General features: G+C 44.6%; 1 protein-coding gene and 1 pseudogene across 3 annotated transcripts in view; both read right to left on the reverse strand.

The window, feature by feature from the left end:
- Positions 1 to 549: 549 nt before the first annotated feature.
- On the reverse strand, positions 550 to 5,294 carry LOC121539832 (annotated as a pseudogene).
- Positions 5,295 to 13,864: 8,570 nt separating this feature from the next.
- LOC121540357 (histone-lysine N-methyltransferase, H3 lysine-79 specific-like) overlaps positions 13,865 to 23,634 on the reverse strand; it is a 43,059-nt gene continuing 33,289 nt past the window's right edge. For 2 of the 3 annotated variants that reach the window (XM_041849173.2, XM_041849172.2), the window contains exons 20-28: positions 22,622 to 23,070; positions 22,418 to 22,520; positions 22,129 to 22,278; positions 21,965 to 22,007; positions 21,265 to 21,827; positions 20,873 to 21,075; positions 20,705 to 20,778; positions 17,886 to 18,572; positions 14,953 to 15,567 (exon numbers count right to left, since the gene is read on the reverse strand). In XM_041849173.2, coding sequence (XP_041705107.2) covers positions 14,963 to 15,567; positions 17,886 to 18,572; positions 20,705 to 20,778; positions 20,873 to 21,075; positions 21,265 to 21,827; positions 21,965 to 22,007; positions 22,129 to 22,278; positions 22,418 to 22,520; positions 22,622 to 23,070 — 2,877 coding nt within the window. In that variant the 3' untranslated portion in view covers positions 14,953 to 14,962. Of the gene's footprint in view, positions 14,665 to 14,952; positions 15,568 to 17,885; positions 18,573 to 20,704; positions 20,779 to 20,872; positions 21,076 to 21,264; positions 21,828 to 21,964; positions 22,008 to 22,128; positions 22,279 to 22,417; positions 22,521 to 22,621; positions 23,071 to 23,634 lie in introns of those variants that run through there. The other variant, XM_041849174.2, reaches the window with a different exon arrangement.

The following is a 23,634-nucleotide window of genomic DNA, read 5'->3' on the forward strand; positions in this document are numbered from 1 at the left end:
AGTACATTTTGGAGGTAAGGCAATAAATAGGCCATAGTGCAAAATAGTTACAATTGTGTATTAACACTGGAATGATAGATGTGCAAAAGATGATGTGCAAATAGAGATACTGGGGTGCAAATTAGAAAAATAAGTAACAATATGGGGATGAGGTAGTTGGATGGGCTGTGTACAGGTGCAGTGATCGGTAAGCTGCTCTGACAACTGACGCCTAAAGTTAGTATGTAAGTAGGACCCTGTGTAGCTCAGTTGGTAGAGCATGGCGCTTGCAACGCCAGGGTTGTGGGTTCGATTCCCACGGGGGGCCAGTATGATTTTTCTTTAAAATAATGTATTCACTCACTAACTAAGTCGCTCTGGATAAGAGCATCTGCTAAAATGTACATGTAAATGTCGTGGAAAGAGCAGGTGTTCCTAATGTTTTGTATACTCAGTGTATTTTCTATATATGTCCTTCTCATAACGAACACACTGAATAACAAATAATTAAGCGCTCTGCTTTAGAACCTTATGTTGTGCCCCTGGGTGTTCCTCTTCTCTCCCTCCAGCCTGCAGCCACTCTGTGGGACAGCTTGCTGAGTTGGGGATCAGACGATGGAAGAAAAGGAAAACCAAAGAGAAGAGGGGGAGTCTTGAGGATCAGAAATAGAGATGTGTCTGACAAAGGGCTGTTAAAGGAATGATAGCGAGATACCATTCTCCATAATGCTAAAGAGGCTAATACAACAAAATAGGCTGACATTTTCTGAAAGAATAATCAAATAATGTCAGTTTGCCCAGTGTTTATATAAAAAATAAAGGATATATTGCAATTTACTACTTTAGAAAGAACCAATTTACAGAACAATTATCATACAAAAACAATTTTATTTGTCACATGCCCCAAATACAACAGGTGGACTACTGCAAAACGCTTACTTACGAGCCCTTTCCCAACAATGCAGTCAAAAAGTCATACATACATCACAATGATCTTAAATGCACCATACACAGTCTTATATGAAGTCTAATCTGATCATGCATAATCTGTTTGCATAAATGTTTTTCATATTTAGAGGGTATACAGAAATCAATTCAAATGAATAACATTTGCTGGTTCCCATCTCATATTCGATGATATATTCTTTTAGCCTTTAATATGCCTTTTCATTGGATGCAAATTGATAATGATCAAACGGTATTTGAAAGAACCAATATGTGCACTGTGCCATTGACTTTGCGATTGACATTGATGAGTAACAAAAAGTGTATTAAAATGTAAAATCAGCTAATATTTGGCAGAACATGATTGAGCATAGGTGGATAATTAGATGTGGTGATGATGATGATGCATTTACAATAAACAAAATTATTGACTTTTTCTGAGTAATGGTCCACCCATGCAGTTGGCCTGGTCCTTGCCATTATTACAGTCATTGGACCACATGGAGGAATCAGCGGCAACCACACTCCTTGGTCACCATGTTGGGTTTGATGGAGATCTTGGTTCCATCCTGATCCAACTCCACCACCTTGAGGTCCTCATTGTCCATAGGCACACAGAAGGGTGAGCGCTCCAGGGCCCCTCTGGACCTGGTTGTTCAGAAGGAGGGGATGGTTGTTACCGTTGGTCAGGGGAAAGCAGCAGACTCCCTGGTAGTTGTAGATGGTGACCTCAGGAGGAGCCAGCAGGTATTTCTCCAGGGACAGTGAGGCTGTGCAGCCAACACTGGTGTCCCTTCCCTGGGCCCTCTTGGCCTACTGCCCCCTCTCCATCTCCCAGGCTCCCACCACAGTCTGCAGGGCCTTCAGCAGAAGCAGGGCTCAGTAGTGAAAGAAAAAGGTTTTAAATGACTTGATAATTAAATCAATGCACAGACATGCATTATGAATTTACATTGAGGCCTGCTCACCCGCTGGTGGTTCCTCACCCTCTTTGGGAAGGACAGTTCCCCGGAGCCTCCTCAGCCTGTCCATCCCTACTCTGCCCACCTCCTTCATCCTCATCTGGACCACAACCTCCTCCAGTCTCTGCCTGAGCACCTCCAGCAGGGCAGGCTGCAGGGCCAGCTCCCTGTGTGCCCCTGGAGCAGAGCCCAGTGTGGGGAAGGAGAACAGGGTGAGAGCTGAGGAGTTGAGCAGCCCGGCCGGGACGGTCTCACTGGACGACACCCCAAGGGACAGGGTGGGGAGAGAATGCAGAGTGTACAGCGGGACCGGAGTAGCCCGTAGTTGTGACTGCGTCTGTGGTGGCAGAACGTCACTGAGGAACTCCTGCAGCTCACACAGAAAAGCATAGGTCCTGGAGGGAGCAGGGGAGGGACTTTGCTTGTGTCACTCTGAGAAAGACAATTACACTAATTTAAGAATCTCTATGACTTCAATCATTTAAAGAAAAATAACAATAATAGCTACAGTTGAAGTCGAAAGTTTACATACACTTAGGTTGGAGTCATTAAAACTCATTTTTCAACCACTCCACAAATTTCTTGTTAACAAACTATAGTTTTGGCAAGTCGGTTAGGACATCTACTTTGTGCATGACACAAGTAATTTTTCCAACAATTGTTTACAGACAGATTATTTCACTGTATCACAATTCCAGTGGGTCAGAAGTTTACATACACTAAGTTGACTGTGCCTTTAAACAGCTTGGAAAATTCCAGAAAATGATGTCATGGCTTTAGAAGCTTCTGATATTCTAATTGACATAATTCGAGTCAATTAGAGGTGTACCTGTGGATGTATTTCAAGGCCTACCTTCAAACTCAGTGCCTCTTTGCTTGACATCATGGGAAAATCAAAAGAAATCAGCCAAGACCTCAGAAAAACAACAACATTGTAGACCTCTACAAATCTGGTTCATCCTTGGGAGCAATTTCCAAATGTCTGAAGGTACCACGTTCATCTGTACAAACAATAGTACGTAAGTATAAACATCATGGGACCACGCAGCCGTCATACCACTCAGGAAGGAGACGCGTTCTGTCTTCTAGAGATGAACGTACTTTGGTGCGAAAAGTGCAAATCAATCTCAGAACAACAGCAAAGGACCTTGTGAAGATGCTGGAGGAAACGGGTACAAAATAATCTATATCCACAGTAAAATGAGTCCTATATCGACATAACCTGAAAGGCCGCTCAGCAAGGAAGAAGCCACTTCTCCAAAACCGCCATAAAAAAGCCATACTACGGTTTGCAACTGCACATGGGGACAAAGATCGTACTTTTTGGGGAAATGTCCTCTGGTCTGATGAAACAAAAATTAAACTGTTTGGCCATAATGACCATCGTTATGTTTGGAGACTCAGTTACACCAGCTCTGTCAGGAGGAATGGGCCAAAATTCACCCAAGTTATTGTGGGAAGCTTGTGGAAGGCTACCTGAAATGTTTGACATTTCACATATTTAAAATAAAGTGGTGGTCCTAACTGACCTAAGACAGGGAATTTTTACTAGGATTAAATGTCAGGAATTGTGAAAAACTGAGTTTAAATGTATTTGGCTAAGGTGTATGTAAACCTCCGACTTCAACTGTAGATGCTGCATTTGAAAAAAGCCAAAGCCAACTGCCCTTTCATTAATTCCTCTATCCATTGAGAAAAGCACCAGGGGTATGACACTGACATCACTTCTTATTCCTTCACCAATCAGGATACCTTGTAGTTCAGACAGCTTTTGCCATGAGAAGGGTAAATAAGCTTTATAATATACTTTCCTTCCATCAGCATGTAACTTGAACACTATAAGCTGTACAAGATGAGATGTTCTTCTTACCTGTATCTGGTGTTTTTGTGTCAACATTGATTCGCCATTTCAGGTGACTTTTGCCCTCTGATGGCTTTCCTGTTAGGATTAGGAACTGTGTTCCCTCTGAAATAAATACCGTCTGAAATGGGGTAAGGTGGGAGTCCGATACCAACAGCAGTACATCAGTCTTTTAATGGTCTATGGTAAGACAAGAAAGACTTCTAAAATGTGAAAGACAAGAAGTTCAGGAATGTTGTAAATGAGTAAGTAATGAGTTCTAACCTGTTTGTAAGGCTGCAGACTGACTGGTGAAAGTGATGGCGCTGAAGGCTCCTGTTCTGGGGTTTCGAAAGGCAAGGAGCAGTATGGACTTGATCTTGGAGAGGGAAGGCGGAGGGTAGACAAGACATAACATCCTATTTCATTCAGAATCAGATCCATATCTGTGCCATATATTCAAAGCTGATATTTGGAAAGAGACACATTTTACCTTTGGTTGGGTGCCAATCATATAGGCCATGTTTCTCTTTGTTGGCTTCTTCAGCTAGTGTGGCTAAGACTGAGATTGGAGCACCATCAGTGTGAGCAAACTCCAAAACCAAGTCAAATCCTCCTTTCTCAGCTCGCTTTCCTGGACCCAAACTCCACGAAGTGCTGAAAGCATTTCCTCAATAACCTCTACATGAGCCGGTGTCCTTCTAAAACATGGAGCATCCCCAGGTAGGTGACGAGGAGTGTCCACACTGGGCAGCACCAGTATCAGGCAGAATACACACCACAGCCTCATGGCAGCCCGTCATGTCTGGATCTAACACTTGTTTGGTTCAGGTAAGCAAGTGAGAAGGGTTTTGTGTAGTACACTGCCTCTCAATATTATGTGATGTGTCCATTGAAAGATATGGGAAACATCGTTTCCTCAACATGTTGTAAGATGTGGAGGAACAGTGTACGCTAAAATAATATGTCTTATTGTCAGACACCTGGATAGGTGCAGTGAAATGGGTTGTTTTACAGGGTCAGACATAGTAGTATGGCCCCCCTCGGGCAAATTAGGGTTAAGTTCCTTGCTCAAGGGCACACTGACAGATTTTTCACCTTGTCAGCTCGGGTATTCAAACAAGCAATCTTTCGGTTACTGGCCCAACACTAACCGCTAGGCTACATGCCGCCCAATGCTGTGAATACTATGGTGGGCTGAGAAGGCTAAGGAAAGGAAGCACAAGACCGACTATGGAGGGTTGTGTGTGTTGCAGATAGACACCTGCCTTGCCTGTGAGTGAGGATAGACTGAGGACTGACAAACACCTCAAAAAAGAAAATGGAGGACACTTAAAGGAGACAGAAAAACATGCACGTAATCCCATTTCTAGAAAGGCCTTTCATAGGCAACGACTGGCCTACTCGATCAACACTATCCTATCGTTTCGGTCTCCTGCCATTTCTTACAATTCTTCTACACAATGTTTTTTCTTCCAATGCACAAACAGATATTGGAATGTTCATGTGGTCCTCTGTAGCTCAATTGGTAGAGCATGGCGCTTGTAACGCCAGGGTAGTGGGTTCGATCCCCGGGACCACCCATAAGTAAAAATGTATGCGCACATGACTGTAAGTCGCTTTGGATAAAAGCGTCTGCTAAATGGCATATTATTATTCATCATTGAATTGCATCACAAGTGGCTGCTTTTAAAGATGTGATTGCAATTTGACGATTTATTAAAGACACATTTGCTTTCAAAAGTCCTCTCAGCAGTTATTCTAAGGACAGTGGGGTGGAGTATGGATGTGCTACATGCCAGATAGATAAGTGTGTCTGCTAAAAAAGAGCTCTCTTTACGTCCGACCAATTAAAGGATCTCTGATGGACAGACCATGAGATAATGCTGTTGAGACCTCTGGGTTTGAGACGGGTCTCATGGACAAAACCCACAGCTGCAGCCTTGTTTTGCAGACAACCAAGGTCATTGAGTTGAGTCTGTCCTGCTTGGTGGTCAACCGTGCCAAGTGATAATGCCAAGGTTAATTTAAAAATTCCTGCAGGGATTAACAAAACAATTACAATAATTATAATTTAATGGCTTGAAAACACACACGTAATACTGCAAAACACTTTAACAATGTGTATTTCAGAGTATTCCTAGAACATTGAATGTTGCTTTTCTTTACTAGGCCTACTATAAATATTTAAAAAGTCCATTATTTCCCCAGTAGTGGACATTTTTTACTGAAATGTGCATTCCCCACTACAGACAGAACTGAGGATACATTTCTCAAAACACCATTTTTGGGCAAAACGATAAGCATAGCTTTGTACAGAACGTACTCCTCTAATGGTAGTAGAAAAATTATGAACTTATTACCCCTACATAGCACCATTGTCTGACTCCTTCACTGAAAACTAATAACTGAAATATCATGCACCCTAAAGCCTAAATAAACTTGAATAAATGCATAAAGAAAAGCACCTTTTTAATATGCATAATATCACCAATTAGAAGAGATGTAAATGAAACACATTATAAGAAAACATTTTATTAATAATTATCGTAAAAAGCAAAACAAAAACAAAATGTCAATTTGCCAATCATCTTTAAGATAAAAGCACCAACACCAAGAGTTTCTATGACAACCCAGAGTGTTTTGGAAAGTAGGTTTGCCGTTATTGCACCTCAAACCTGCCCTGGCTTTACTGAGAGAGTTAAATTAATTCCTTCAACTACACAGCGTTCAACCTATGTAAGGATCACAACACCGAACAAAGGTCAAAGGACATTTCATTTCGAGAAAGAGCGAGAATGAGACATTTGGGAGAGAGTAGGAAGATGAGGCTTTTCCACGACATCTTCAGACTAGTCAAATAAAGCTGCAGTCTTTTGCTGGCGTGGCTGGATGTGTGTGACAGTGAGACATTGAGGAGACAAACATACAGTGAGGGAAAAAAGTATTTGATCCCCTGCTGATTTTGTACGTTTGCCCACTGACAAAGAAATGATCAGTCTATAATTTTAATGGTAGGTTTATTTGAACAGTGAGAGACAGAATAACAGAAAAATCCAGAAAAACACGTCAAAAATGTTATCAATTGATTTTCATTTCAATGAGGGAAATAAGTATGACCCCCTCTCAATCAGAAAGATTTCTGGCTCCCAGGTCTTAAAGGGAGTGCTCCTAATCTCAGCTTGTTACCTGTATAAAAAGACACTTGTCCACAGAAGCAATCAATCAGATTCCAAACTCTCCACCATGGCCAAGACCAAAGAGCTCTCCAAGGATGTCAGGGACAAGATTGTAGACCTACACAAGGCTGGAATGGGCTACAAGACCATCGCCAAGCAGCTTGGTGAGAAGGTGACAACAGTTGGTGCGATTATAAATGGAAGAAACACAAAAGACCTGTCAATCTCCCTCGGCCTGGGGCTCCATGAAAGATCTCACCTCGTGGAGTTGCAATGATCATGAGAACGGTGAGGAATCAGCCCAGAACTACACGGGAGGATCTTGTCAATGATCTCAAGGCAGCTGGGACCAGTCACCAAGAAAACAATTGGTAACACACTACGCCGTGAAGGACTGAAATCCTGCAGCGCCCACAAGGTCCCCCTGTTCAAGAAAGCACATATACATGCCCGTCTGAAGTTTGCCAATGAACATCTGAATGATTCAGAGGAGAACTGGGTGAAAGTGTTGTGGTCAGATGAGACCAAAATGGAGCTCTTTGGCATCAACTCAACTCGCCGTGTTTGGAGGAGGAGGAATGCTGCCTATGACCCCAAGAACACCATCCCCACTGTCAAACATGGAGGTGGAAACATTATGCTTTGGGGGTGTTTTTCTGCTAAGGGGACAGGACAACTTCACCGCATCAAAGGGACGATGGACGGGGCCATGTACCGTCAAATATTGGGTGAGAACCTCCTTCCCTCAGCCAGTGCATTGAAAATGGGTCGTGGATGGGTATTCCAGCACGACAATGACCCAAAACACACGGCCAAGGCAACAAAAGAGTGGCTCAAGAAGAAGCACATTAAGGTCCTGGAGTGGCCTAGCCAGTATCCAGACCTTAATCCCATAGAAAATCTGTGGAGGGAGCTGAAGGTTCGAGTTGCCAAACGTCAGCCTCAAAACCTTAATGACTTGGAGAAGATCTGCAAAGAGGAGTGGGACAAAATCCCTCCTGAGATGTGTGCAAACCTGGTGGCCAACTACAAGAAACTTCTGACCTCTGTGATTGCCAACAAGGGTTTTGCCACCAAGTACTAAGTCATGTTTTGCAGAGGGGTCAAATACTTATTTCCCTCATTAAAATGCAAATAAATTTCTAACATTTTTGACATGCGTTTTTCTGGATTTATTTGTTGTTATTCTGTCTCTCACTGTTCAAATAAACCTACCATTAAAATTAGACTGATCATTTCTTTGTCAGTGGGCAAACGTATATCTAAGGCAGTTTGTCAACTCAAAGCACCAAAACAAATTTTCAAGTTACATCAAAATATAAATGCGGTCCCTGGTCCTGAGAAAGGGAGAAACATAAGCCCCAGTTTAAAGATAAGTTGGACATATACATTATTTAAGTGTTATAGCATTTTAAGATATCTGATAAGTTCCTGGGTGAGATACTTTGCAGGATTCAGTCTTGGTATGTGAAACAGTCTTAACTGTAAAGTTATGCATTGAGAAAATTTATAGAGCAGTATACTGCACTACAGTATTCAATATAATTCATCCATATTTGCCAGAGAGATCATAGGCTTAGTTCTTCATTGGACATATTAAAAAGTAGGGTGTGTTGTAATAGCCTGTTGAAACCTGAAGTAACAATATTCACTACCCAATATTATTCTCACTCCCACACACATTGCCACTCCAGCCAACTAGGAAGTATATTTTCAGATCAAAAAGTCAACAAGAGAGCCTGTGTTGAAGTTTATTAAACCTTTCCCCTCCTCTAGCACAACAGGAAGTGTATTAATCAATAGCTGCATTTTCCTCATTTTAAGTCTAGGAGAGCACCACACTGCCTGTTTAAGAGTATTAAAACTTGATCTGAATCTTGTCATAATAAAAGCATCATTGATACCAACTGCTATTATATCAAACACCAAGAAAAAAAATGAAAACATCAACAATTACAAAAGGCATGTCAGTGCTGTTAACAATGGAATTCGCGTCGCTGTTCATGTCCGACATGAACAAATCATTGTCCTCACTTCACTTGAACAGAAGGGTCGATACACACATTCCTGGTTACAAAGCACTTGTCTAGCAGACTGCATTGTGACTAACGCTTTGATGAGGCATTTTTATTTGAGGGTACAGATGAAACAAACAAAATAAAGAAATGAATGTCCTGCTGCTTCACGTCACCTCCTCAATTAGTAAAGACTGCCATTTGGCAATCAGATCAAAAGGAAGTCTGATTGTTGCAAACTCACGTAATACCTACTAGTTGTTATTCTACTACCAGTTATATTCGAACAATTAACTTGTAATTACAGATGTAATATGCTCACGCTATTGGAAGGAGGCGGTTTTAAGACATATCCCAGGACAATCGGTAGAAATGAGATGACATTTGGTTTTTGGATGCACCCAGAACATTTTCTGAAATCGGTTTGTACAGTTGAAAGAGCACCAGTATAAGTTTCTCTTTAAAAGGCATGAAGTAAATCTGACACAATGCAGAACAAATCAAGACAGTCTAGTTTCAGCACAAATCTCTGTCTGCATGTGTTAAGCACATAATAGTACAAGCGTTGAGTTTCTCTCTAGGAATATATATATATCTCAGAGGAGACGGTGCCATGTGACTGGCATGCCCTCATTGACACTGAATAGTCATGGTGTTTCACTCACTCTATTAAAGCCCTGGCTTAACAACTCTGCACCGGTGTCTCCCTTCGGTGCAGGCCCAACCTGTTTGACAGGCTATAGAAGTGGGTCACATACGTCAGCACCCAAAAAATAAAATCAGAACAAATATAATACCCCAAATCAATCTAGGCGTTTCTTATTCACCAACACACCCTTTTTAACACAAACTTATCTGTACAAAAAAAACAGTGTCACACGCATTTACAAATAGTCCTGAACAAGTGTCAAGTTTCTGAAAGCAAAAGGGTGTTTCGCAGTATGCCAAAAATACTGTGTGAAAACGCATCTAATGAGAGCATTACCTGTTTTCTTAACTCTGAGCCAAATCGTGCAGTGTCTACAGCTGTACACTAGTACAACAATTCAAAAATCGGGTAACTACACTTTAAATACGAGAAAGCATGCCAGAAAATGGCATTTAAAATGTCCTTGAGCACAAGAAGCACCAAGTATCGACAGTTATTGATGTTCTTAATATTGTATAAATAAAATGAGGCACAGTCCAGAGTTACAGATTGTAGCACCATTGTTTTCAGACTGCGTTAAGTACACCCGTATACCTAAGGCATTCTACACTGTTACACGTTTCAGGAGAACAAAATAAACAAAAAACAAAAAACTTTACAAAATGGAGAAACTTGACAGCATAAATATAATAATCTAAATTATACACAATTATACAGTCAGAGAATGTCTCCCATTCACAGTACAATATTGGTTTACAAAAATGAAATAAATCAAGAGATGTGAAAATTGCCCAGTAGTTTGTTGTTATTCATGCATTTCCCAGTGTGTGAGTGAGGATGTTTGTATATCAGTGTGTGCAGGTTGGACAAGCTGCAGAAAGTACCACTACAGCCTTTAGTGGATAAAAGGCGACAAGTACAGACAGCATTTTTTTACCCATCCCCTGTGAACTCCGTGAGATTCGATTCCAGAGACTTGCCTGAATACAACACCAACAACATTGAGTCCCAAAATTACACCTGCATTTTTCATCGTATCAGTGTTTCAGCAGGGATATAAAAACTAAACAAAGAAGCTTAAGTTATAGAGTAGTTGAGATTCCTACTTGTGAAGAATGCACATTGCATTGCGGGTCCCTACTCCCTAGCTGGCTTTTTAAGTAGTGATTATGAACTGACTGTCTCAGTAATTGAATCCTATTTCCCCAATACATCCTCAAGTCTTTCTGCTGTTCACTTCCATACATGTTGACACAGCATTCAAGTGAATGAGAAAACACCCTCAAGGCATACTATTACATTTCCAGACACTGTGTGTCGTTTTTCACATAAATGATCCTTTGACTTGACACGGATCATGATCACACCAATAACTTTTTTTACTCTGAGCTGACTATAGTGCTGTCCCTGCACCTGGTCAAATCATATTTAATTAACTGAAGAAATGATCAGGGTTAAAGGTTAGCTAGCAGAGCGATTGAGATGCAGAGAGGCACAGCCGCATGGTCCCTAGTCCTGTACAGAGCCAGGTTACACTGGTCTAGACTGTGTGTGTGTGTGTGTGTATATATATATGTACAGTTGAAGTCGGAAGATTACATACACCTTAGCCAAATATATTTAAATTCACTTTTTCACAATTCCTGACATTTAATCCTGGTAAAAATTCCCTGTCTTAGGTCAGTTAGGACCACCACTTTATTTTAAGAATGTGAAATGTCAGAATAATAGTAGAGAGAATGATTTATATAAGCTTTTATTTCTTTCATCACATTCCCAGTGGGTCAGAAGTTTTCATACACTCAATTAGTATTTGGTAGCGTTGCCTTTCAAATTGTTTAACTTGGGTCAAACGTTTCGGGTAGCCTTCCACAAGCTTCCCACAATAAGTTGGGTGAATTTTGGCCCATTCCTCCTGACAGAGCTGGTGTAACTGAGTCAGGTTTGTTGGCCTCCTTGCTCACACACGCTTTTTCAGTTCTGCCCACACATTTTCTATAGGATTGAGGTCAGGGCTTTGTGATGGCCACTCCAATACTTTGACTTTATTGTCCTTAAGCCATTTTGACAACTTTGGAAGTATGCTTGGGGTCATTGTTCATTTGGAAGACCCATTTGCAACCAAGCTTTAACTTCCTGACTGATGTCTTGACATGTTGCTTCAATATATCCACCTAATTTCCCTTCCTCATGATGCCATCTATTTTGTGAAGTGCACCAGTCCCTCCTGCAGCAAAGCACCCCCACGCTTCACGGTTGGGATGGTGTTCTTCGGCTTGCAAGCAACCCCCTTTTTCCTCCAAACATAACAATGGTCATTATGGCCAAACAATTCTATTTCTGTTTCGTCAGACCAGATGACATTCCTCCAAAAAGTATGATCTTTGTCCCCATGTGCAGTTGCAAACCGTAGTCTAGCTTTTTTATGGCAGTTTTGGAGCAGTGGCTTCTTCCTTGCTGAGCGGCCTTTCAGGTTATGTCGAATTAGGACTTGTTTTACTGTGGATATAGATACTCCTCCAGCATCTTCACAAAGTCCTTTGCTGTTGTTCTGGGATTGATTTGCACTTTTCGCACCAAAGTACATTCATCTCTAGGAGACAGAATGCGTCTCCTTCCTGAGCGGTATGACGGCTGCGTGGTCCCATGGTGTTCATACTTGCGTACTATTGTTTGTACAGATGAACATGGTAGCGTTTGGAAATTGCTCCCAAGGAAGAACCAGACTTGTGGAGGTCTACAATTTCTTCTCTGAGGTCTTGGCTGATTTATTTTGATTTTCCCATGATGTCAAGCAAAGAGACACTGAGTTTGAAGGTAGGCCTTGAAATACATCCACAGGTACACCTCCAATTGACTCAAATTATGTAAATTAGCCTATCAGAAGCTTCTAAAGCCATGACATCATTTTCTGGAATTTTCCAAGCGGTTTAAAAAGGCACAGTCAACTTAGTGTATGTAAACTTCTGACACACTGGAATTGTGATACAGTGAATTGTAAGTGAAATAATCTGTCTGTAAACAATTGTTGGAAAAATTACTTGTGTCATGCACAAAGTAGATGTCCTAACCGACTTGCCAAAACTATAGTTTGCTAACAAGAAATATGTGGAGTGTATGTAAACTTCCGATTTCAACTGTATATAAACTCAGCAAAAAAAGAAATGTCCCCTTTTCAGGACCCTGTCTTTCAAAGATAATTTGTAAAAATCCAAATAACTTCACAGATCTTCATTGTAAAGGGTTTAAACACTGTTTCCCATGCTTGTTCAATGAACCATAAATGATTAATGAACATGCACCTGTGGAACGGTCGTTCACCTGCACAGGATCAGTATATCTGAACATCACACCTGCGGGACAGGTACAGGATGGCAACAACAACTGCCCGAGTTACACCAGGAACACACAATCCCTCCATCAGTGCTCAGACTGTCCACAATAGGCTGAGAGAGGCTGGACTGAGGGCTTGTAGGCCTGTTGTAAGGCAGGTCCTCACCAGACATCACCGGCAACAACGTCGCCTATGGGCACAAACCCACTGTCGATGGACCAGACAGGACTGGCAAAAAGTGCTCTTCACTGATGAGTCGCGGTTTTGTCTCACCAGGGGTGATGGTCGGATTCGCGTTTATCGTCAAAGGACACCGAGGCCTGTACTCGAGTGGGATCGATTTGGAGGTGGAGGGTCCGTCATGGTCTGGGGCGGTGTGTCACAGCATCATCGGACTGAGCTTGTTGTCATTGCAGGGAATCTCAACGCTGTGCGTTACAGGGAAGACATCCTCCTCCCTCATGTGGTATCCTTCCTGCAGGCTCATCCTGACATGACCCTCCAGCATGACAATGCCACCAGCCATACTGCTCGTTCTGTGCCTGATTTCCTGCAAGACAGGAATGTCAGTGTTCTGCCATGGCCAGCGAAGAGCCCGGATCTCAATCCCATTGAGCGTGTCTGGGACCTGTTGGATCGGAGGGTGAGGGCCATTCCCCCAGAAATGTCCAGGAACTTGCAGGTGCCTTGGTAGAAGAGTGGGGTAACATCTCACAGCAAGAACTGGCAAATCTGGTGCAGTCCATGAGGAGGAGATGCACTGAAGTACTTAATGCAGCTGGTGGCCACACCAGATACTGACTGTTACTTTTGATTTTGACCCCCCCCCTTTGTTCAGGGACACATTATTCCATTTCTGTTAGTCACATGTCTGTGGAACTTGTTCAGTTTATGTCTCAGTTGTTGAATCTTATGTTCATACAAATATTTACACATGTTAAGTTTGCTGAAAATAAACGCAGTTGACAGTGAGAGGACGTTTCTTTTTTTGCTGAGTTTATGTACATACATACATACATACATATATGCGTTTACACAGGTAGACCAATTATGATATTTTTTTTACACTATTTGGTCTTTTGACCAATCACATCAGATCTTTTTCAGAGCTGATCGGATAGGTCAAAAGTCAGAATTGGTCTGCCTGTGTAAACGCAGCCTGTGTGTGTGTGGGGGATGAGGTCTAAGATAGCACCCTGGTGGTCAGATAATGACAGAACAAATATGATACTGGGATGATGGTACCACAGGAGTCTCCCACCATATACACAGTCTGCCTTTAGTAATACAACCTATACAACTACACTGCTAACTGTGCTTTCTTCAGTCTGCAAATGTCTGAATTGAGTCTTAAAACTCCATATAATTATCTATATTTAATACTTAGTAGCACCAGGTTACATGGTGACAGTGATGTACCTGTACAACTTACTGCCATGGAAACAGTGCATGTCCTGTGTCTCTATAACGTTAATGTTCAGAGCAGGCAGCATACCAATTAATTCATGATGGGATGAACACAACCCATGGATGACGGTCAGCCTCAACCCACGATACAAACACCCCCGTGACTGCTCAACTCTGCTGTGAGTGTGTGTGTCAACGTGAGTGTGTATGTGTTCTCAGCACTGTGTGTTTTGAGTCCCAGTACAGTGGCAATATAACAGGCTGAGGAGCACCAGTGAAAGAGTAGAGTACCTTGGTCCACACCTGGCCATTTGCATAGGTTACATTGGGTTGAGGTAGATATTCTTCAGTTACCTGCCAGGGAGAAGAAAGAGCCAGGGTCAGAAAACCAATTGGTGACCAATAGCACACATAAAAACAGGGTAGGACATGGCAGACAGACGGCTCATGAAGAATGGATGAAAAAATATATATAATAATAAAGTTCTGCATCAAACGTGTATGGATTTGAAGGTTTCCTAATGATCTATTCACAAACCTACAGTAGGAGTCTAACTTACCTTGTTGGAACTGAATAGCAGCTTGGGGAGCACAGGGACAACCAGGTCTCTCCTCCTTGTCCCTCTGACTGACCTACCCCCCAACCCGCGCCCTATCTAGGCCGGGAGCCGGGGTGCTGAGAGGACGACGTGTAGGAAGCAGGCAAGCCCAAAGTCCTCCACATGATGCCACCACCTCCTGATATACTGGCCGGGGGTGGAGGTGGCAGGTGAGGGGGGTAGTGTACTGTGAAGTTACGAGAGGAAGAAGACGAGGAGGAGGAAGAAGAAGAAAGGGAGGCAGAAGCAGCAGCAGAGGAGCCAGAGAGAGAGATGGAGGAGGACTGTGCTCTCTGGTGCTGGAGGGAAGAGGGGACCAGTCGGGAGGAGAGGAAGGCCTCAGAGCGAGACAAGGGAGTGGGCTCAGAGGAAGAATAGGAGACGTTGAGTAGAGGTGGGGGAGGGGGAAGGGAGCGCATGGGGGGTGGAGGAGTGTGCAGTACTGTCTGGGTGCGGCTGTGGCTGTGCTGGGCCTGGGAGAGGGGCAGCGGGAGAGAGGAGGACACGGAGGCCAGGAAGGAGGAGCATGAGTGGGGGGCAATGTGCTGGTGCTGCTGGGAGGAGGAGAGACAGAGCAGAGAGCTGAGGCCTCCTGAGGCTGGCAGCGCAACCCCAAACTGATGGGAGGACACTGAGGGCACCACGTGGTGAAAAATACCTGCGGATTAAACAGCAAGAGACAGAGATGGGGGGAGGACAGAGAGAGACACAGAGGGGCTGAGCCAGGATTTGCATAGCGCCAAGCGAGTCATTCAGACAAGCACACAGAAAGCAGACAGACATTTCACTATGACACATCAACTCAGATATATTACAGTTTAGCTCAAAGGCCATTCCTCTGCTTTAAATGTATTGTGTTCTAATAAAACAGCAATGTGAGAAGTCATAGTGAAATGTCTCTAAATTACACACAAGACCAGCATCAGTGACACCAACACCCATAGAAAATGACCATGTTGATTAGGTTTCTTTGACTCAATTGTCAAAGCTTTAGAGATCTTCAGTACCAGTCAAAAGTTTGGTCACGCCTACTCATTCAAGGGTTTTTCTTTATTTTTACTATTTTCTACATTGTAGAATAATAGTGAAGACATCAAAACTATGAAATAACATATGGAATCATGTAGTAACCAAAAAAGTGTTAAACACATCAAAATAGATTTGAGATTCTTCAAAGTAGCCACCCTTTGCCTTGACAGCTTTGCACACTCTTGGCATTCTCTCAACCAGCTTCATGAGGAATGCTTTTCCAACAGTCTTGAAGGTGTTCCCACAACTGCTGAGCACTTGTTGGCTTCTTTTCCTTCACTCTGCGGTCCAACTCATCCCAAACCATCTCAATTTGGTTGAGGTCGGGTGAATGTGGAGGCCAGGTCATCTGATGCAGCACTCCATCACTCTCCTTCTTGGTCAAATAGCCCTTACACAGCCTGGAGGTGTGTTTTGGGTCATTGTCCTATTGAAAAACAAATGAGTGTCCCACTAACCACAAACCAGATGGGATGGCGTATCGCTGCAGAACGCTGTGGTAGCCATGCTGATTAAGTGTGCCTTGAATTCTAAATAAATCAGTGTCACCAGCAAAGCACCCCCACACTTCACGGTATGAACCACACATGCGGAGATCATCCGTTCACCTACTCTGCATCTCACAAAGACATGGCAGTTGGAACCAAAAATCTCACATTTGGACTCATCAGACCAAAGGCCAGATTTCCACAGTTCTAATATCCATTGCTCGTGTTTATTGGCCCAAGCAAGTCTCTTCTTCTTATTGGTGTCCTTTAGTAATGGTTTCTTTGTAGCAATTCGACCATTAAGGTCTGATTCACGCAGTCTCCTCTAAACAGTTGATGTTGAGATGTGTTTGTTACTTGAACTCTGTGAAGCATTTATTTGGGCTGCAATTTCTGAGGCTGGTAACTCTAATGAACTTATCCTCTGCAGCAGAGGTAACTCTGGGTCTTCCATTCCTGTGGCGGTCCTCATGAGAGCCAGTTTCATCATAGCGCTTCACGTTTTCTGCGACTGCACTTGAAGAAACTTTCAAAGTTCTTGAAATGTTCCGTATTGACTGACCTTCATGTCTTAAAGTAATGATGGACTGTCGTTTCTCTTTGCTTATTTGAGCTGTTATTGCCATAATATGAACTTGGTATTTTACCAAATAGGGCTATCTTCTGTATTCCCCCCCCTACCTTGTCACAACACAACTAATTGGCTCAAACGCATTAAGGAAAGACATTTCACAAATTAACTTTTAAGAAGGCACACCTGTTAATTGAAATGCATTCCAGGTGACTACCTCATGAAGCTAGTTGAGAGAATGCCAAGAGTGTACAAAGCTGTCATCAAGGCAAAGGGTGGCTACTTTGAAGATTCTCAAATATATTTTGATTTGTTTAACACTTTTTTGGTTACTACATGATTCCATATGTGTTTTTTCATAGTTTTGATGTCGTCACTATTATTCTACAACCCTTGAATGAGTAGGTGTGTCCAAACTTCTGACTGGTATTGTATATCTTACACAGAGAACAGAGTATTATCAGTTTCAGTATATCTTTATTATTGTAAAGGGCATTTCCCATGCCCATGACTGCATGAACCAAGTTCATGTCATCTTAAGGATCTGCTCTCTCATTTAAGTATTAGGCATTTCCCAAGGGTGTCCAACTCAGCTTCTGTACAGCGAGTCCATGGCAAAGCAAAGCAGCAAGGGCATTGAGACAGGCAGCAGCACAGGGCTCCCACACTTACCTGTGTCCAACAGTGGGCTTCTCCCATTGAATCCCTCTGTACCTCTGTCTAACACAGCAAGCCTATCTGAGGACTGAGCTCACAGGAAGAGAAGCTCCTGCGTCAGCAACAGCTAATGGGAATCCTAATAAATACTAAATCCTCTACCCCAACCCATAGCTAACGGTGCTGCTGAAGGGAAGGAGACTGGTTAGTGTGTGTGTCAGTGGGCCTCACCTCCAGCTGCTCCGCCTGCCAACCCAGCACTGGAGAAGCTCCCCAGGGAAGAGTGTCCGTTGACCAGGCGAGAGGCCCCGCTTACCGAGGTGCCGGGCGTCTGGGCCCCGAACAGGGACTGAAGGACAGAGGCCCCCCCGAGGGGGAATTGGGCCCCCACATACTGTCCCACAGAGGCCCCTGAGGCTGAGGACACAGCTACTGGGCATCCCCCCACCTTCCCGCTCATGATACCCCCGCTGGCAGCCGCAGAGATGAAGAGGTTCTGGCTGTTGCCTAAGCTGCTGGATGTCTTCAGCTCCCACTCCCCCCTGGGCTTCTGTTTGGGCATAGCCTGCCTCTCAGAGCTGCTTCCTCCCTGGGGCCCTGCCCCTGGCCGGCCACCAGCCTCCTGGCTGAGGAAGGGGTTAGGGGGAATGTACTGAGACCCTGAGGACTCATCCCCACCCCCCTCGCCCCCCCTCCTCTGCTGCGGTTTGTGATCAGAGTCTGAGTCGGTGCCCAGGCCCGTTGGCTCTCTCCCCATGCCGAAGGGGGAGCCCCCCTGCCTCAGCTCAGCTGGGGGCTGCTTGGTGTCTGAGATGGGGGAGAAGGTAGACTTCCACTTGCTGTTGGACGATGAGGAAGATGATGAAGAGGAGACTTCACTGCCGGTGCTGTTCCCGCTGCTGCCCCCAGATTTCCTTCCTGTTGAGCCAATAGAGAAAGTCTTGAGAAAAAGGACAAAGCAAAGTAGATGGCGGACAGTGACATCATAGAGCTGGAACGATAAACAGAAAATTACCAACACTGCCTTCCTCTTTCCCGAAACATTTTGTGTATATCGGTAATTTTGCTACACAACGTTCCTGTAGATTGTTCTAAAATCATTATTTGGTCAACAGTAATGGCCTATGCATTATGTTAATTCCTGCTATGAAAGTATCTGCCTGTCCCCGTTTCTCTATCGCCTGCTGTGTGAGCGAGCCACTCGCACGTCCTCTCCCCACTGTGAGCACGGAGAGATGCATTTTGAGAAGCACAAGGATATGACTGTTGCTAAAAATGCAATTGCGGGAAAAATACTGTTGTTCTACACTGAAAAACAAACGTAACATGCAACAATTTCAAAGATTTTACTGAGTTACAGGTCATAAGACAATCAGTCAATTGAAATAAATTAAAACCAGGCACTAATCTATGGATTTCACATGACTGGGAATACAGATATGCATCGGTTGGTCACAGATACCTTAAAAAAAAAAAAGTAGGGGCGTGGATCAGAAAACCAGTCAGTATCTGCTGTGACCACCATTTGCCTCATGCAGCACGACATCTCCTTCGCATAGAGTTGACCAGGCTGTTGATTGTGGCCTGTGGAATGTTGTCCCACTCCTCTTCAATGGCTGTGCGAAGTTGCTGGATATTGGCGGGAACTGGAACATGCTATTGTACGCGTCAATCCAGAGCATCCCAAACATGCTCAATGGGTGACATGTCTGGTGAGTATGCAGGCCATGGAAGAACTGGGACATTTTCAGCTTCCAGGAATTGTGTACAGATCCTTGCGACATGGGGTCGTGCATTATCAAGCTGAAACATGAGGTGATGGTGGCGGATGAATGGCACAACAATGGGCCTCAGGATCTCATCACGGTATCTCTGTGCATTCAAATTGCCATCGATAAAATGCAATTGTGTTCGTTGTCCGTAGCTTATGCCTTCCCACGCCATAACCCCACTGCCACCATGGGGCACTCTGTTCACAATGAGGAGCACGAGGATGAGCTTCCCGGAGACGGTTTCTGACAGATTGTGCAGAAATTGTGCAAACCCAGTTTTATCAACTGTCCAGGTGGCTGGTCTCAGACGATCTCGCAGGTGAAGGAGCCGGATGTGGAGGTCCTGTGCTGGCGTGGTTACACGTGGCCTGCGGTTGTGAGGCCGGTTGGACGTGCTGCCAAATTCTCTAAAATGACGTTGGAGGCTGCTTATGATAGAGAAATTAAACAAATTCTCTGGCAACAGCTCTGGTGGTCATTCCTGCAGTCAGCATGCCAATTGCACTCTCCCTCAACTAGAGACATCTGTGGCATTGGGTTCTGTGACAAAACTGCACATTTTAGGTGTAATGATCATGCTGTTTAATCAACTTCTTGATATGCCACACCTGTCAGGTGGATGGATTATCTTGGCAAAGGAGAAATGCTCACTAACAGGGATGTAAACAAATGAGTGCACAAACTGAGAGAAATAAGCTTTTTGTGCATATGGAACATTTCTGGGATCTTTTATTTCAGCTCAGGAAACATGGGACCAACATTGTACAAGTAGCCTAGGCCTAGCGCTGGAAAGCGGTTGTAAATCATCAGCCTACATTTACTGATAGATTAATCAATTAGCCTACATGGCTATATAGCAACAATATCATATTTAGAGTTAGCAATCTAGCTTGTGTTTTGAGTCAAGTGTTTTGAGTCCCACTTCCTCAGGTGGTGAATAATATAGCCTATAGGCCAATATGCACAAAGACGTCAGCAAATTCTCTGAAGAGCCCCCCAAAATTATAATACAGATCATTCTGGATCCTATTTAATCACGCATTCCCTGGATATGTGAGATGAAATACCTTACTTTTTTAATCATAGGCTACCACCTCAGTTGTCTTACTTGGGACTGAAAAAGAGCCCTGTAAAGTAAAAAATATTTGTATCGTTGTATTTATTGTTATCGAGCAAAATAGTTAGATTTATCACCATATGACTCTGTCCATATCGGCCAGCTCTATGATATCATGTTTATTATGCAGGCTTCAGCGGTCACATTTGGACGTTCCTTACCCCGCTCGCTGTTCCCTGGTCTGCCTGCTCCATCTCTACTCTCCAAGGAAATAGTGGCAATCTTCCTTTCAATTCTAAAACAAGACAAATGAAAGAAAATAGAACTTAAAATGTACTCTTCTGTAGAAATGCAGCCACATGGCTTTTTTGCTTCACCGTTAACTATACCTTGAGCTGGAGCTGTCAGCAGGGTAGCCAGAGTCGTCGTCGGAGCTGGGTGCGGAGCAGTAGTGTCCTGAGCCGTTCATCTCCAGAGGGCGTTCTCTCTTCAGTACGGGGGGCTGGTCCATGTCTGGAACACAAGGGCTACGGCCAGACTGCTCCGGGGAAGAGATGGCAGCAATCTCCAGAGGCTGGTTAATGTTGTTCACCTGACACAACAAACACAGAAAACATATATAAAATCAACAACAAACATTCAACTCTTGTTAAAACATGTACACAGTAGATATTAGGGAATCAAACATACAACTCTTGTAGCAAGTACCAAGCTGCAACCAACTTAGCCATGGACCACGTTTTGAAGGACAGGGAAGCAACTTGAATGTGGCTTGACTCACCATGGAGTTGATGTTGAGTGGGGATCCTGAGGGCTGGCAGGTAGAGCTGAGCCCAGGAAAGGACCTCCTCTTTGGGGAGCCGCTGGCAGGTTGAGCCCCCGTGGAGCTGCGCTTTCTCCTCCCACGCTTGCGCCCCTCCTGAGATCCATGGCCGTGGGAGTGTGTGTGCTGGGAGCCCGGCGAGTGGTGGTGGTTATTGATGGTGTGGTTGCCGTGACTCCCGTGGTTGCCGTGGTGATGCTTGCCCTGCCTGGCCACGCCGAGGTGGAGGCGAGTGGCTGCGCCCCCTGAGGAGGAGGAAGACGAGGAAGAGGAGGAAGAGAAGAACATGCGGCGTCTTGACTCGCTGTCCTGGGGCTCAGAGTCAGACTCACCCTGCCTCTCGGCCCAGTCCTCAGGGAGGATTCTGGGGGGGCCGTCAGCGTACTGGAGGACCCCCCCGGTGCTGAGAGGGGGGCTGTGGCCTTGTGTTGGGGCACCATGAGGGGGAGGGGAGGGGGCAGCACTGTCCTGGTCCTCAGAGTGAGAGCCTCCGTTCATCAGCCCTGCGCTAGAGGAGTACCCTGAGGAAGGACAGACACACACAGAGAGACAGAGAAAGAGATATATATATATGCTGGTCAGTCAGGAGATGTCTGTCAACACATGCAGGTTTCAATGGATGTGGTTGAGGTACTAGAGTGTATTTGGGGCTGCTTACCGTTGGTCTGGCCCGTCTGGGACACAGGACTCGGTGTGCTCCTCTTCAAAAACAGAGAGTGTTTGAGTTAACAGTGGTTAATTACAGCACAAGTGACCTTACTACCCAATCCAAAATCAACACCTAGCTCTACAAGTCTCTAAGCCAAAGCTATATGTACCCACCAGTCTCTCAGCTCGGCTGGGCAGCACCACACTGGCCAGGGGGATGCTAACAGGGAGCTTGCTGGGGTGCACCGTGCTGAGGGGGATACTGATGGGCAGGCTGGTGATAGTGTCACCCTGGCCCCCCGCTGGACTCTTCTCCTTACCCACCTGGATATCACACACAGAAAGACAAATACAGAGGATGAGTTAGGGAGGAACAGTTTGAGTCAGCAGGGTAGACTGTGTGTCAGGTCAGGGGATGGACTGTGAGTCAGACAGTGTGTGGACAGAGTGGACAGACAGTTACCCTCTCAGCACTCCTGGGTGTGTTGTTCTGCGGACTGTCTGATGAGTTGGGAGACAGGCAGCTCAGTTTAGCGCCTAATGGAGTGATGACGGCACCCATATCCCTGCAGGAGCAGAACTGTCTAAGAAATACAGTACTCTACAAACATGTTACAAACCTCTATTAGCAGAGTGGTTGTAGATTTTAAATCTGACTGTAACTAACCTGAGACCAGTGAAGCCCAGCCCTCTGAAATGTGCCATACTAGAGTCCTGGTTCAGGTGTCTGCGCAGGGCGATCTTGGCCGGGGAGTAGCGGGTGTAGTCGGGGAGGGGGTGACCCAGCTGCCTGTGCCGGGCGTCCGGTGTGGGGGGCACGATCTCGTGGTCGGGCGAGATGGGCAGGTAGCGGGAGAGGAGCTCTCCCTTGGTCCCCCCACCAAACCTGTGGAAGCAGGGCGAGGCGATGCCGTTGATGGACAGCTCGGGGCTGAGACCGTTGAGGCCGGCGACGGCCAGGCTGAGTTTGGGGGTGTGGTGGTCCAGGGGAGGGCGAGGGAGGGCCTCCAGGCCGGGGAGGCCCTTACGGTAGGGGGAGCCCTCACAGGGACTGTAGGACTTGAGCTGGAGCAGCTCCTGTTGCCTCTGACTCTTCTCCAGTTCCACGATGCTGATCTGAGAACCAACACCAGGGGGAGCCATTGCATAAGGTAAGGAGAGGAACACAGCTTTATGAGAACATGTCACACACTGCTTCAAAATAACAGTTGACTGATTCCTTCTATTATTTCTGAGTATGTCAGTAGAGACAGGCAGGGGGAGGAGAGAGGAGGGGATTCAGGCAGGGCTATAAATTAAACACGTTTCGTTGGTAGTACTGGTGCTCCCAACTTAAAAAGTTAGGAGCACAACAAACTTATTTAAATCGATTGAGATATAGCCTATATTGGGCCTATATGAATGTGAGCTACTTCTGAAGCACATTGTACCCTAGAAACTAAAAGGTCATCCTGTAAATACATTTGTTTATAAAAAGAAAAAAAACATTGTTGATACAAATACCTGTTATTGAAATTGCAAAGTCAATTGTTGAATATTAGGTTTCTACATAGTAGGGTATGTACGTCTTTTCAGGTTTTCGCTCTCAAAGATCTCACTTTTTTAATAGAAAAACAAAATGGGATGTTCCATGTCCACAACAATGCTTAAAACCACATAAGCAGACCACTTTTGAGGTCT

The sequence above is a fragment of the Coregonus clupeaformis genome, chromosome 26 (assembly GCF_020615455.1).
Source record: "Coregonus clupeaformis isolate EN_2021a chromosome 26, ASM2061545v1, whole genome shotgun sequence".
NCBI classification, from domain to species: Eukaryota; Metazoa; Chordata; class Actinopteri; order Salmoniformes; family Salmonidae; genus Coregonus; species Coregonus clupeaformis.